At 41.1% G+C, this 15187-nt stretch overlaps 1 protein-coding gene and 1 long non-coding RNA gene across 3 annotated transcripts in view; one reads left to right on the top strand and one right to left on the bottom strand.

The window, feature by feature from the left end:
- CHP1 (calcineurin like EF-hand protein 1) overlaps positions 1 to 15187 on the top strand; it is a 42304-nt gene that overhangs the window by 10349 nt on the left and 16768 nt on the right. For both annotated transcript variants that reach the window (XM_077818867.1, XM_077818866.1), the window contains exon 2: positions 248 to 320. In XM_077818867.1, the coding sequence (XP_077674993.1) occupies positions 248 to 320 (73 nt within the window). The remainder of the gene's footprint in view (positions 1 to 247; positions 321 to 15187) is intronic.
- LOC144265836 (uncharacterized) overlaps positions 2347 to 15187 on the bottom strand; it is a 33894-nt gene continuing 21053 nt past the window's right edge. Inside the window, exon 2 of the long non-coding RNA XR_013346377.1 lies at positions 2347 to 3004. This is a non-coding gene — a long non-coding RNA (uncharacterized LOC144265836). The remainder of the gene's footprint in view (positions 3005 to 15187) is intronic.

Raw genomic sequence — 15187 nt, 5'->3', positions numbered from 1 at the left:
GATCCCACTTACAGATGTACAGCACTGGCCTCTACTCTTCTGACTTCATGGGAGAACCCCAGAATTATTCCCTGCTACTGGGGGAGGTGGGAAGGGGCAGTGCAGCTCAGACTTCTGACAAGTTTGCCAGTGCTTTAGTATTTTCATCTGTCTGTTTGTTTGCAGATGACTGGTTCAGTATAGTGAACCAATCTGGAGATGGGGTTATTGTTTAACTGACTTGTCTAATTTTCCTTTTTCCCTCCAGTTTCCCACAGTCAGATCACTCGTCTGTACAGTCGGTTCACCAGCCTAGACAAAGGAGAGAATGGGACTCTTAGGTAGGTACTTTCTACCACTCATCTTGTGATAATCCAAGTTAGTTATGATGGTTAACGTAATAAGATTTTGAACACAGATCTTCCCACCTGATAAATCAGGAGTCTTCTTTCTACTGACCTAAAATGAACTTCTTAAAATAAAGCAGTTTTTAAATTTATATATTAAATGTTTATAAAGCAGTTAGGTATTTGGAGAGCAACAGACAGTTACAATTAAAGCACAATAAACCAGACAGTGTTTTAAAATGCATATAAAAATCAATGTCAGCAAAAATCTGACATCTTAAAAAATTATACCAAAAGGTAAGCTTGACAAGCCAGGTAACTGGCTGGTCAAATGTCAGATATTCCAGGAAGAATGCCCTGATATTGGTGATGGCCTACCTTTTTGATTTCATTATGGTACTGTTTGTTAGCAAGCCTACTTAAATGTCTTGATCACTTACTTACTACATGCTGTTGGGGGAAAAAGGTGAACTAATAGAAAGTTGAGTATCTTGGTTGTCTGGAATTTTCTCAAATATTGTATGTTATTTATTTGAATACCAAGCCTTCAGTGTACATGTGCTTTGTAAACCACCATTAAACAAGTTTAAAGGTACCATCCCTGCTCCTGAGTTTAAAATCTGATCTAAACTGACTAGATGCACAGAAATTAACTCAGAAGGGAGCTGAGGAGGGAGGAAGGGTTCAGTCACTAAACCTCTTTCCCAAAACCAAGAAAATCTGCACAGCCATTAAGTCTCTTCCTTCTCAAATGCATCACAACTATTAACTCTTCCACCCTCATTAAGCAAACAACTCTGCATTAAATGACTATGTAAATAAACATCCAGTTCCCTCCCTCCACAAATATGCCATTTGTAATCCTCTTGTTCCACCTGTGTCCCCAGCTAGACCTTGCTGATCATATTAAAAGCTCTGTGCTAGTGAGGGGAGTAGAGAGATCCCTCCCTTCCTGCTCTTTTTCCTTCTGCTGCTGCTTGAGTCAATTTTTCTGACTTAAATAACCTAGTTAAGTAACTTTGTAATTAGGCATAAATGTCTATCCATGGCTATGCACACTAGAGACCATAAAGCCTTACTTTTTTGTTACTTTTCTAATAAACTAATAATTTAAAATATTTGACCACGTTTGACAGAACTGATGATATTTGATCAATGTTTGACTCAGTCAGTTAACCAATTGTTTTTTGACCAGTTAAATGCCCAACCCTACCAAAAGGCTTCTTCCTCCAAACCAATTTTCATAGCTACCACTTTGATCTCCCTCAAATACTTAAGACCCACCTCTGCCCATGTTAATGGCCTAATGGCAGTGGGACAAGTAACCTGTTGCTGAGTCACTAATATCTCTTGTTCACTTACTTTTAAAAAAGCATCCCAATTAATATATGTAACCTTGTATTTGGCCACCCTTGTTATCCCTCTACCTTACCTCCCCTCTGCAGCTGTTCTACACTCAGCTGAGTCTTGACCACTTAGATTGTAAGCTCTCTGGAGCAGGGACTGTTTTTGTTTAAATACCTAACCCAAATGGGGGGAGGAGGTTCTCTAGGCTCTAATGTTTGTAAAACACTGTGCACACCTATGATGCTGTGCAGATTTTCTTTTTCCTACAGAAATTATTCACATTGCATCTCTGTGTAGCTAGAAGAGTTCATAAGAGTTCAGTTGCATTTTTCTTAAACACCTTTTAAAACATAGTTAGGCTTAAAGTATTGCTTCCGCAAAGCCTCAGCAAGACTTCTTTCTTCAACACAAATATCTGCAGCACGAGAACTCACAAAATGGCAGCTTCCATAGTTGTATCTTCCATATATCGTGAGTTTTGAAACTTTCTGCCACTTACTCAATGCTCTTAGACAGATTTGGGGTCAAGAAATGCTAAACTTTTAGCTAAAATATTTTGCTATTGGGCTGTCAAGCAATTAAAATTAATTGTAATGAATCACACTGTTAAACAATAGAATACCATTTAAATATTTTTGGATGTCGTCTACATTATCAGATATATTGATTTCAATTACAACACAGAATAGTGCAGTGCACACTTTATATTTTTGATTACAAATATTTGCATTGTAAAAATAAGTTTGTTTTTTTTTCAATTCACTTAATACAAGTACTGTAGTGCAGTCTCTTTATCATGAAAGGAACTTACAAATGTAGAATTTTTTAAAAAAAAACAAAAACAAAACCCACCCTGCATTCAAAAATAAAACAATGTGAAACTTTAAAGCCTGCAAGTCCACTCCGTCCTATTTCTTGTTCAGTGTCACCTAAAAGCGAGAACTGGTGTTCGCATAGCACAATTGTAGCCAGTGTTGCAAGATATTTACATGCCTTATGTCCCTTCATGTTTCAACCACCATTCCAGAGGACATGCATCCATGCTGATGACTGGTTCTGCTCAATAACAATTCAAAGCAGTACGAACCAATACATGTTCATTTTCATCAGCTGAGTCAGATGCCACCAGCAGAAGGTTGATTTTCTTTTTTGGTGGTCTGGGTTCCGTAGTTTCTGCATTGGAGTGTTGATCTTTGAAGACTTCAGAAAGCAAGCTCCACACCTCATCCCTCTCAGATTTTGGAAGACACTTCAGATTCTTAATCTTGGGTTGAGTGCTGTAGCTATCTTTAGAAATCTCACATTGGTACCTTCTTTGCATTTTGTCAAATCTGCAATGAAAGTGTTTGTTTGTAAAATGAACAACATATGCTGGGGAGTCATCATCTGAGACTACTATAACATGAAATATATGGCAGAATGTGGGTAAAATAGAGCCAGAGATGTACAATTCTCCCCCAAGGAGTTCAGTCACAAATTTAATTAACGCATTATTTTTTAACAAGCGTCATCAGCATGGAAGCATGTCCTCTGGAATGGTGGCTGAAGCATGAAGGGGCATATGAATGTTTATCATATCTGGTACGTAAATACCTTGCAATGCCGGCTACAAAAGTCCCATGCGAATGCCTGTTCTCACTTTCTCTCTTTTAAATAAGAAGTTGGCAGCATTATCTCCCGTAAATGTAAACAGACTTGTTTGTTTTACGGATTGGCTGAACAAGAAATTGGACTGAGTGGACTTGTAGGCTCTAAGGTTTTGCATTGTTTTTGAGTGCAGTTTTGTAACTATCTATATTCGTAAGTTTCTCTTTCATGATAAAGAGAATGCACTACAGTACTTGTATGAGGTGAATTTAAAAATACTGTTTTGCATTGTAAAAACAACAAATATTTGTAATAAAAAATAATATAAAGTAAACAGTGTATACTTTATTCTCTTGTAATTGAAATCAATATATTTGAAAATGTAGAAAAACATTCAAAAATACTTAATAAATTTTAATTGGTATTCTATTGTTTTACAGTGATTTTAAAAATGAGATTAATTGCAATTAATTTTGAGTTAATTGCGTAAGTTAAATGCAATTAATCGACAGCCCTACTTTGCTGCCATTCTTTTTCTTCTCTATAGAAGGTGCAAAAGATGTTATAAAAGGTTTTCTTTTGCCTGTTTACATTAAATTGAGGTCTTTTATGAAATTCTGTGGAGAACTGATAGTATAGCATAAGGTAAATCATGCAAGTGAGAACCTGACTGAGACAGAATTGCTTTATTGTTCAGATTGCTTTAAAGCTCTAACACCTGCTGAACTTAGTTGAGATCCTTCTAAATATTCATTGTCCCCAGGGCCATCTAAGCTCAGAGGAAGCTGTAAGTGGAAGATCTAGCTATGGAAGCTGCTGTTTTGTGTGGCCATCATGCTGCAGATATTAGTGTTGAAGAAAATCTTCCTGAGGGAAACCTATTTTAAACCAAAAGATGTTTTAAAAGTGATTTCAGAAAGCTGCAACTGACTTAAGAACTTTTCTAGCTACATGGGGTTACAATGCAAATATACAGGCTGAGCCATGAAAAATCTCTCAGAAAAATACAAGACCAGACTTAACATTCCTGATACTTATAAGATTTAAACAAAAAAATGTTCAAGCCTTATTACAAAGACACAAATACAAACCCAAATTTTCTTTGTAAGTCACCTCGAACTTTTATCAATTCTTATCACAAAAGTTGTTCCATGATACCAGCTTTGCAGCTGCTTCTGTGACTAAAAGGATTGTATTGCTGCTGAGTCACAGGCTATTAATTGTCTTGGTGACGCCTAGTTAACTTGATACTATTTTGATCTGCAAATCATTTACTTGTTCATTTGCACCTTTTAAATGTATTTTATATACTTTGCTCAATAAAAGAACAAACAGGAGCGTGGGAGCCAAGTATCTGGGGCATGGGGGGCTTTGAATGTTGTTCTTAAAAGTAATTGTTCATATCTAAAGGGTGCAGGGTGTGTTTTTTTTCATAGTTTGTCTTGTGTACAACTTTCAAATGAGAACTACAAAAATAAAGTGAAAACTGAGTTAAGCACTGTGTTCCAATCAACCAGGCCATGGAGAGTTTGGCACAGAAAAGTTTGAAGTTGATTCTTCACAAAACTTTCCCCTCTGACATTTTGTTACTTTCTGGTTTTCTAAATATATATTCACAAACAGAAATTTAAACTTGTTTTAATTACATAAATGCAGTGTCTTGGTCTTTACTGTTAACTTCTTTGGGGGTTGTTGAACTGTGTTATTAATACTTGTCCATCTACTGATGTAATTTGGGATTTTAGTTCTGTTCACATTTGCTACCCTTGCATTTTGATGTCTCTTGCAAATCTGATCTACTGAATTCACAATGAGGAAACATGTAACAGAGGAGTCAGCAATGCAAAGTGCGAAGAGTTGATTAGGGTTTGTTTAGCCAAATAAATCTCAGGAAACGCAGCCTTGGAATGGGCTACAATGGCAAGCATCACTCCTTGAAATCTGTGGGTACATCTACACAGCAAAAGCTAGCCTATTCACACTAGCACAGGTAATAGGTCCATCGGCACCCTGACAGCAGGATTGTCTTGCTTTGTAGACTCCCTCCTCAGGCCCTACACTCCCAGCTGTTTTCAAGACACCACGGACTTCCTGAGGAAACTATAATCCATCGGTGATCTTCCTGAAAACACCATCCTAGCTACTATGGATCTAGAAGCCCTCTAGACCAACATTCCACACAAAGATGGACTACAAGCCATCAGGAACAGTATCCCTGATAATGTCACAGCAAACCCGGTGGCTGAACTTTGTGACTTTGTCCTCACCCATAACTATTGCACATTTGGGGACAATGTATACCTTCAGATCAGCGGCACTGCTATGGGTACCCACATGGCCCCACAGTATGCCAACCTTTTTATGGCTGACTTAGAACAGTGCTTCCTCAGCTCTCATCCCCTAATGCCCCTACTCTACTTGCACTACATTGATGACATCTTCATCATCTGGACCCATGGAAAAGAAGCCCTTGAGGAATTCCACCATGATTTCAACAATTTACATCCCACCATCAACCTCAGCTTGGACCAGTCCACACAAGAGATCCACTTCCTGGACACTACGGTACTAATAAGCGATGGTCACATAAACACCACCCTATACCGGAAACCTACTGACCGCTATACTTACCTACATGCCTCCAGCTTTCATCAGGACACACCACACGATCCATTGTCTACAGCCAAGCTCTACGATACAACCGCATTTGCTCCAACACCTCAGACAGAAACAAACACCTACAAGATCTCTATCAAGCATTCTTACAACTACAATACCCACCTGCTGAAGTGAAGAAACAGATTGACAGAGCCAGAAGAGTACCCAGAAGTCACCTACTACAGGACAGGCCCAACAAAGAAAATAACAGAACGCCACTAGCCATCACCTTCAGCTCCCAACTAAAACCTCTCCAACGCATTATCAAGGATCTACAACCTATCCTGAAGAACAACCCATCACTCTCACCGATCTTGGGAGACAGGCCAGTCCTTGCTTACAGACAGTCCCCCAACCTGAAGCAAATGCTCACCAGGAACCACACAACAGAACCACTAACCCAGAACCTATCCTTGCAACAAAGCCTGTTGCCAACTGTGCCCACGTATCTATTCAGGGGACACCATCATAGGGCCTAATCACATCAGCCACGCTATCAGAGGCTCGTTCACCTGCACATCTACTAATGTGATATATGCCATCATGTGCCAGCAATGCCCCTCTGCCATGTACATTGGTCAAACTGGACAGTCTCTACGTAAAAGAATAAATGGACACAAATCAGACGTCAAGAATTCCAACATTCATAAACCAGTTGGAGAACACTTCAATCTCTTTGGTCACTCAATTACAGACCTAAAAGTGGCAATTCTTCAAGGAAAAAAACTTCAAAAACAGACTCCAATGAGAGACTGCTGAATTGGAATTAATTTGCAAACTGGATACAATTAACTTAGGCTTGAATACAGTACTTGTATGAGGTGAATTTAAAAATACTGTTTTGTTTTTACAATGCAAATATTTGTAATAAAAATAATATAAAGTGAACTGTGTATACTTTATATTCTCTTGTAATTGAAATCAATATATTTGAAAATGTAGAAAAACATTCAAAAATATTTAATAAAAAAATTCAATTGGTATTCTATTCATGAACTAACAAAGTATTCCCACCCACCCCCCACCCCCCCGCTGTTCCTCAGATGTTCTTGTCAACTGCTGGAAATTTCCCACCTTGATTATCAATACAAAAGGGTTCTCCCCTCCCCCGCTGGTAATAGCTCACCTTACCTATCACTCTCGTTAGGGTGTGTATGGTAACACCCATTGTTTCATGTTCTCTGTGTATATAAATCTCCCCACTGTATTTTCCACTGAATGCATCGGATGAAGTGAGCTGTAGCTCACGAAAGCTTATGCTCAAATAAATTCCTTAGTCTCTACGGTGCCACAAGTCCTCCTTTTTCTAGGTGCAGTGAAGATAGCACAGCATGGGCTTCAATGTTTGCTAGCCCACTCTATACTTATCCAGAGTCTGTGCTAGGCCTGTACTAAACAAACTGAAGTTAGTGCTATACTGTCTTTGCTGCTATTGTTGGCTTTAAGCTAGCTCAGGTACACTAGTCTGTGCACAGCTTTTTTCACTGTAAGACATCTCTCAGGGTGTGAAAATTTTGACAAAGCGATTTGCAGACCTCCAGGAAGTGCTCTATAGATTGCATCCTGTGGACCACTGTCTGAGAATGAATAACCTAGATCATTGACTCCTTGATCCCAGTTGAATCTAGTCCACTTTGGTCCTTGCAAATAGCTCCAGTTCAGCCTTATTCTTAAACTTTAGAGATATGGTTTACTGTAAACTGTTGCTTTTGGGGGTTTGCATCCTGAAAAGATGAATGCTAAATCTGTTTTGAATGACTTCAGCTCCAAGCAAAATGATGTGATCCTTATTAGAATAAGAAGGTAGAATGTAGTGTTAGTCTTATTTTTTTCGTTGGCAAAGACATGTTAGCAATTGACTGAGACAAAATACTATTGTAATGGGAAGGTTGTTGAAGCTGTCACTTTCCAAGGAGTGGACATGATTGAAGCTACTCACCTAAAATTAGCAACGTTTCACAGGCAAACTTTGAAAATGCATTAACTTCGTGATGCAAATTTTAGTGTTGCATTGGACACAAACACAACCAAACGCTTTTAGTCATTTTTTTGTTAGAAAAAATTAGTTTCTACCAGAATGAGAATTTTTCAGGAACATTTTCATACGAGTTGAAATGCCATTTGTCCATAAGTTTGCCAGTTCCACTTCAAGCTAAACAGGGAAGTGTACTGTGTTGGGAAACCATTTCTAACCCCAGCTATTTTCATGTTAATCTTGAATACCTGCACAGATGTACATAAACCTTTTTTACTCTACCCAACAGTTTAAACATCAAAGTTAGCATGTGAAGGTGGTGGCTGCTAGAATAGACTTTCTTGGATCCAATTCGCACCTATTTCCTCTGTTGAAGCTTAAAATTAATCTATTGAGTCTATACAAATAAATATATTACTACCAGTTGTAGCTCAGTCTGTAATAGTGTAGCTTAAGAGTATAAGTTTTTGTGGAAAGGGGAGTTCATTTGTCTTTACTAGGGTGAATAATTACTAAACTACTCCTGCAGTATCAAACTCCCTGTCACATGTCTATGGCCTAACCATTGGTTTCAAAGGGTATGTACGTGACTGTAGAAAACTGTTTAACTTCCAGTGCTGATAAGGTCTTGGAGTCTGAAGTAGGAAGCTCTGTGCTCCAAAAAAACATCTAGAACAAACTATGACAAAGGTAGAAAGTGGGAGATTCTAAATACATTTAGTCCCAGAGAGGAGTGACTTTGGAATTGCACTCCCTTTCTATTCCAGTGCTCAAAATGTGAGGTTCTGCAACACTCAATTTATAAGAAAGGTGAGTTCCCACTAAACCAATAAGGGAAAAATTACACAATTCCAGGTCAGATTCACAAGCTCTGGAATACATCTGGGCAAACAACTGGTTTTGGGTTTTTTGGTTAAGTGGCAGTTTTAAAAAATTTGGAGAGAAATTGATTCAGATCAAACTGAATCTTTGTTGAATAAATTACTATTCTGAAAATTAGCACTGATGTGCAGCACACTGCTCATGGTACAGAACAGAGTTGGTCAGTTCACCTGTCAAATATTTTAAAGCACTATTAGAACAGTAACAATAACAAATGACTTTAGGGTCTCCCATAGGCTTGGTCTTAAATAATTATGCCTTATTACAGAAAATGAGTTAGTTGGCAAGTTATTTTAACTTAGAAACCTAAAAAAACACAATGAAGTCCTAAAAAATGAGTGGCACCATGATGCAATCAATAAAAGTAGCTGCTGCCTACATCAGGGCATTGTTTCTTGGATATCTGTCAATATTTGACAGTGGTCAACTGACATGATTTGACCAGTCGGTTCACCAGCTTTCCATGCTTACTCTAGAAAACTAGCTGGTCCAGTGGTTCTCAGTTACCATCTTACTATTCTCAATCTGCAAAAAGTGCATTAGCTTTCTATTTACTGTTTGTAAGTGATGGCTATTGTCACATGGATGTTACATGATTGTAATTGGTAGAGGAGGTGGTCCATGTGACCATGATCAGAAGGGGAAGTGTCCATGATGCTGTGTCTAAGATGTAGCCCATCCTGAGATAATCTGAACCCCTGTTCTGGAGAAAGACAAAAGAGGAAAGAAATACCATCAGTCCTCTTATGAGCAATGAGAAATAGTCACAGGATAAAATCTAAACAATGAAACCTTTATCCTGGACAGAAACTTCTAAAAGTCATCTTTTCGCATTCTAACACTTGATAACTAGCTGTATTGAAAAACCATTGTAACCAAATTGTGGGGAGCAGGACATAAATAATTGGTACTGGTATTCATGCACTCCCTGTTCTAGCATTTCCCCTTCTTGCATGCTATTATGCCCCTTAATCTCTAAATTCCATTTTCTACTCCTGAGAGACAGTCCTCTTAAATGAGGGGGATAAATCTTTAGGGGAAGTAGAACTGAAAGTCTTCCATCCTTCCCCACCTATCTTAAATTAAAATGACTTATCTGGGTGCAATTGAGCTGCATGAAAAAAGATCCGCTTAGCTCCTTTTTCACTACTGAATCCAAATTAAATCTTTATTGATGTAATAAGCTATAAGTGTTGCCAAAATAGCCTGGTAGGCTTGAGTGTCAGTGAGGAGGTAACTAAATAAATTGGGTGTGCAGTCAAATGTCACAATTACTTTGCTGGTGTCTTAAGCTTTAGACAAGTAGGTATCTGCTGAAGTTGGTAGTTCCCAACACTCTTGGAGCCAACAGTTAATAGAAAATTGATCTTCCTGTGACCTCTAAGTGACAACTTCTATATTAGAGAATTGAACTGTTAGGTACGAAGAGTTCAGTATGCCCACTAGTCACATTGATTCAGTTAAAAAAAAAAAATTGCACTCTTATTATGTTTCCACACTATCACCATATTAAACAAATGGCAAAGCACTGGGTACAGTTCACAAACAGTACATTCTGGAGAACTTTTCACTGGCCTTGTGAGAAAGTGAGAGGACAAGTTGAATCACTTCAAGAAGTCTGTGTCCACACAAACTAATTCAGGTTGAAACACCACCAGTTCTCTGAACTGGTGAGAGCAAGCTATTCCAGGCTATTCAAAGCGTGCGTGCGCACACACACAGTGTTGGGGACAATTTCCTTGTGTAAGTGCTGGAGGAACCAGCTAGGAGCCATGCTCCTCTTGACCTGCTGCTCTCAAACAGGGAAGAATTGGTAGGTGAAGTAGAAGTGGGTGGCAACTTGTGTAGCAGTGACCATGAGATGGTAGAGTTCAGGATCCTGACAAAAGGAAGAAAGAGCAGCAGAATACAGATCCTGGACTTCAGAAAAGCAGACTTTCCATCCCTCGGAACTGATGGGCAGGATCCCCCGAGAGGCTAATATGAGGAGGGGAAAGGAGTCCAGGAAAGCCGGCTGTATTTTAAAGAAGCCTTATTGAGAGTGCAGGAACAAACCATACCGATGTGCAGAAAGAATACCAAATATGGCAGGCGACCAGCTGGGCTTAACAGAAATCTTCAGTGAGTTTAAACACAAAAAGGAATCTTCCAAGAAGTGGAAACTTGAACAGATGACTAGGGAAGAGTATAAAAAAATTGCTTGAGCATGCAGGGGTGTAATCAGGAAGGCCAAAGCACAACTGGAGTTGCAGCTACCAAGGGATATGAAGGGTAACAAGAAGGGTTTCTACAGGTATGTTAGCAACAAGGAGGTGGTCAGGGGAAGTGTGGGGCCCTTACTAGGTTACCCCCTCCATTCAGTAACAGTGGAAAAAGCTGGAGTACTCAATGTGTGTTTTTTTTTTTGTTGTTTTTTTTTTGTTGCCTCAGTCTTCACAAGCAAGGTCAGCTCCCAGACTGCTGCACTGGGCAGCACAGTCTGGGGAGGAGGTGAGCGGCCCTCAGTGGTGAAAGAATAGGTTAAGGACTATTTAGAAAAGCTGGACATGCACAAGTTCATGGGGCCAGATCTAATGCATCCAAAGGTGTTGAGGGAGTTGGCTGATGTGATTGCAGAGCCTTTGGCAATTATCTTTGAAAACCCATGGTGATCAGGAAAGGTCCCGGACAACTGGAAAAAGGCAAATATAGTGCCCATCTTTAAAAAAGAGAAGAAAGAGAATCTAGGGAACTACAGACCAGTCAGCCTCTCCTGAGTCTCTAGAAAAATCATGGAGCAGGTCCTCAAGGAATCCATTTTGAAGCACCTGGAGGAGAGGAAGGTGATCAGGAATGGTCGACATGGATTCACCAAGGGCAAGTCATGCCTGACCAATCTGACTGCCGTCTATGATGAGATTACTGGCTCTGTGGATATGGGGAAAGCAGTGGACGTGATTGTCTTGACTTTGTCAAAGCTTTTGACATGGTCTCCCACAGTATTCTTGCCAGCAAGTTAAAGTATGGATTGGATGAATGGACTAAAGGTGGATTGAAATTTGGCTAGGTCGTCTGGCTCAACTGGTAGTGACCAATGGCTCAATGTCTATTTGGCAGCCAGTATCAAGCAGAGTACCCCCAGGGATCTGCCCTGGGGCTGTTTTTGTTCAACATCTTCATTAATGATCTGGATGATGGGATGGATTGCACCCTCACAAGTCTACGGATGACACTAAGCTGGGGAGAGTGGTAGATATGCTGGAGGGTAGGGTTAGGGTCCCGAGTGAACTAGACAAATTGGAAGATTGGGCCAAAAGAAATCTGAGGTTCAACAAGGACAAGTGCAGAGTCCTACACTTAAGACTGAAGAATCCCATGCACAGCTACAGGCTGGGGACCGACTGGCTAAATGGCATTTCTGCAGAAAAGGACCTGGGGATTATAGTGGACGAGAAGCTGGAGGAGTCAGCAGTGGGCCCTTGTTGCCAAGAAGGCTAACTGCATATTGGGCTGTATTAGTAGGAGCATTGCCAGCAGATCAAGGGAAGTGATTATTCAGCACTGGTGAGGACACATCTGAAGTACTGCATCCACACTACAGAAAGGATTTGGACAAATCAGAGCGTCCAGCAGAGGGCAATGAAAATGATTAGGGGTCTGGGACATATGATTTATGAGGAGAGGCTGAGAGAACTGGGCTTACTTAGTCTGCAAAAGAGAAGAGTGAGGGGGGATTTGATAGCAGCCTTCAACTACCTGAAGCGGGGTTCCAAAGAGGATGGAGTAAAGCTGTTCTCAGTGGTGGCAAATGACAGAACAAGGAGCAATGGTCTCAAGCTGCAGTGGGGAAGATCTAGGTTAGAATCATAGAATATCAGGGATGGAAGGGACCTCAGGAGGTCATCTAGTCCAACCCCCTGCTCAAAGCAGGACCAATCCCCAATTAAATCATCCCAGCCAGGGCTTTGTCAAACCTGACCTTAAAAACTTCTAAGGAAGGAGATTCTACCACCTCCCTAGGTAACGCATTCCAGTGTTTCACCACCCTCCTAGTGAAAAAGTGTTTCCTAATATCCAACCTAAACCTCCCCCACTGCAACTTGAGACCATTGCTCCTTGTCCTGTCCTCTTCTACCACTGAGAATAGTATAGAACCATCCTCTCTGGAACCACCTCTCAGGTAGTTGAAAGCAGCTATCAAATCCCCCCTCATTCTTCTCTTCCACAGACTAAACAATCCCAGTTCCCTCAGCCTCTCCTGATAAGTCATGTGTTCCAGACCCCTAATCATTTTTGTTGCCCTTCGCTGGACTCTCCAATTTATCCACATCCTTCTTGTAGTGTGGGGCCCAAAACTGGACACAGTACTCCAGATGAGGCCTCACCAATGTTGAATAGAGGGGAACGATCACGTCCCTCGATCTGCTCGCTATGCCCCTACTTATACATCCCAAAATGCCATTGGCCTTCTTGGCAACAAGGGCACACTGCTGACTCATATCCAGCTTCTCGTCCACTGTCATCCCTAGGTCCTTTTCCGCAGAACTGCTGCCTAGCCATTCGGTCCCTAGTCTGTAGCTGTGCATTGGGCTCTTCCGTACGAAGTGCAGGACCCTGCACTTATCCTTATTGAACCTCATCAGATTTCTTTTGGCCCAAAGGTTGGATATTAAGAAACTATTTCACTAAACGGGTGATGAAGCACTGGAATGGGTTACCTAGGGAAGTGGTGGAACCTCCATCCTTAGGTTTTTAAGGCCCAGCTTAATAAAAGCCTTGGCTGGGATGATTTAGTTCGTGCTGGCCCTGCTTTGAGCAGGGGGTTGGACCAGATGACCTCCCGAGGTCTCTTCCAACCCTAATCTTCTATGATTCTATGAAATTGGTTGGAGTGTGTGTGTGTGTGGGGACATGTTTCACACGTACTAGGGGGAAGAGGGATTCTAGTTTTATCTAAAATAAATTTACTGTTTCTTTCGTGCTCTGATGCAAATACCACATCTAGAATATAAGTATGGCCATACTGGATGAGACCAATGGTATCCAGTCTTTTGATAATGGCCAGTGCTAGATGATTCAGAGGAAATGAACAGAACAGGGCAATTACTGCGTGATTCTTCCTTCCCCAGGGCATGGGCTTGCATCCGTGGCCATCTTTGCTAATAGCCATTGGTGGACCTATCCTGCAGGAATTTATCTAATTTTTTTTAACCCAGTTATACTTTCGACCTTCAACATCCCCTGGCCATGAATTCTAGCTGACTGCGTTGTGTGAAGTATTTATGTTTTAAACTTGCTGCCTGTTACTTTAATTGGGTGACCCCCTAGTTCTTGTGTTGTAAAGAGTAAATAACACTTCCTATTCACTTTCTCCACACCATTCGTGATTTTATAGGCCTCTATCATATCCCCTCTTAGTCATCTTTTTTTCTAAGATGAACAGTCCCAGTTCTTTAATCTCTCATATATGGAAGTTGTTCCATACCCCCAGTTACCTTTGTTGCCTTTCGCGATACTTTTTTCAGTTCAGACCTCTTTTTTGAGATGGGTTGACCAAAACTGCGTGGAGTATTCAAGGTGTGGGTGTGCCATGGGATTCCTACAGTGGCATTATATTTTGTCTTTATCATCTAACCCAGTTGTGGGCAAACTTTTTGGCCAGAGGGCCACATCTGGGTGGGAAAATTGCATGCACGACCATGAATTTAGGGCTGGGGCAGGGGGTTGGGTGCAGGAGGTGGTGTGGGAGGGGGTGCGATGTGCAGGAAACAGCTCAGGGCAGGGGGTTGGGGTGCGGCAGGGGGTTGGGGTGCGGCAGGGGGTTGGGGTGCGGCAGGGGACCGGGGTGCGGGCTCCAGCCTGTCACCGCTTACATGGAGCGGTGACGGGGTGGCAGCAGCACGCAGTGAGGCTAAGGCAGGCCCCGGCCCCAGCCCCGCACCCGAAGCGGCTAGCACCATGTCCCTGGAGGAGGGGAGGGCAGAGGGCTCTGTGCGCTGCCCTCGCCTGCAGGTACCTCCCCTGAAGCTCCCATTGGCCACAGTTCCCCATTCCTGGCCATTGGGAGCTGCAAGGGGGGGTGGTGCATTACTAAGACGACTGCCTAATCATACTTGACTTGCCAGAGATTATGCTCCTTTTTTTCTTGCTCAGTAGGATTTGACTTCAAATTTTTAAAGGATGTCCTTTTGTCCTTAACCACCTCTTACTTTGTTTATCCATGATGGCATTTTTTGACCCTCATACTACAGATTTTTTGTTGGTTTTAAATTTGGGGGTATACATATAGTTGGAGCCTCTGAGTATTTTTAGAAAAGTTTCCATGCAGCTTGCAGGCATTTTACTTCTGTGATTATTCCTTTTAATTTCTGTTTAACTAGCCACCTCAATGTTATGTAGTTCCCCTGTTTGAAGTTAAACACTACTGTGGTGG

Source organism: Eretmochelys imbricata, chromosome 6, assembly GCF_965152235.1.
Source record: "Eretmochelys imbricata isolate rEreImb1 chromosome 6, rEreImb1.hap1, whole genome shotgun sequence".
Classification (NCBI taxonomy): domain Eukaryota; kingdom Metazoa; phylum Chordata; order Testudines; family Cheloniidae; genus Eretmochelys; species Eretmochelys imbricata.
The sequence above is the reverse complement of the archived record's forward strand: the minus strand, read 5'-3'. Positions and strand labels throughout refer to the sequence as shown.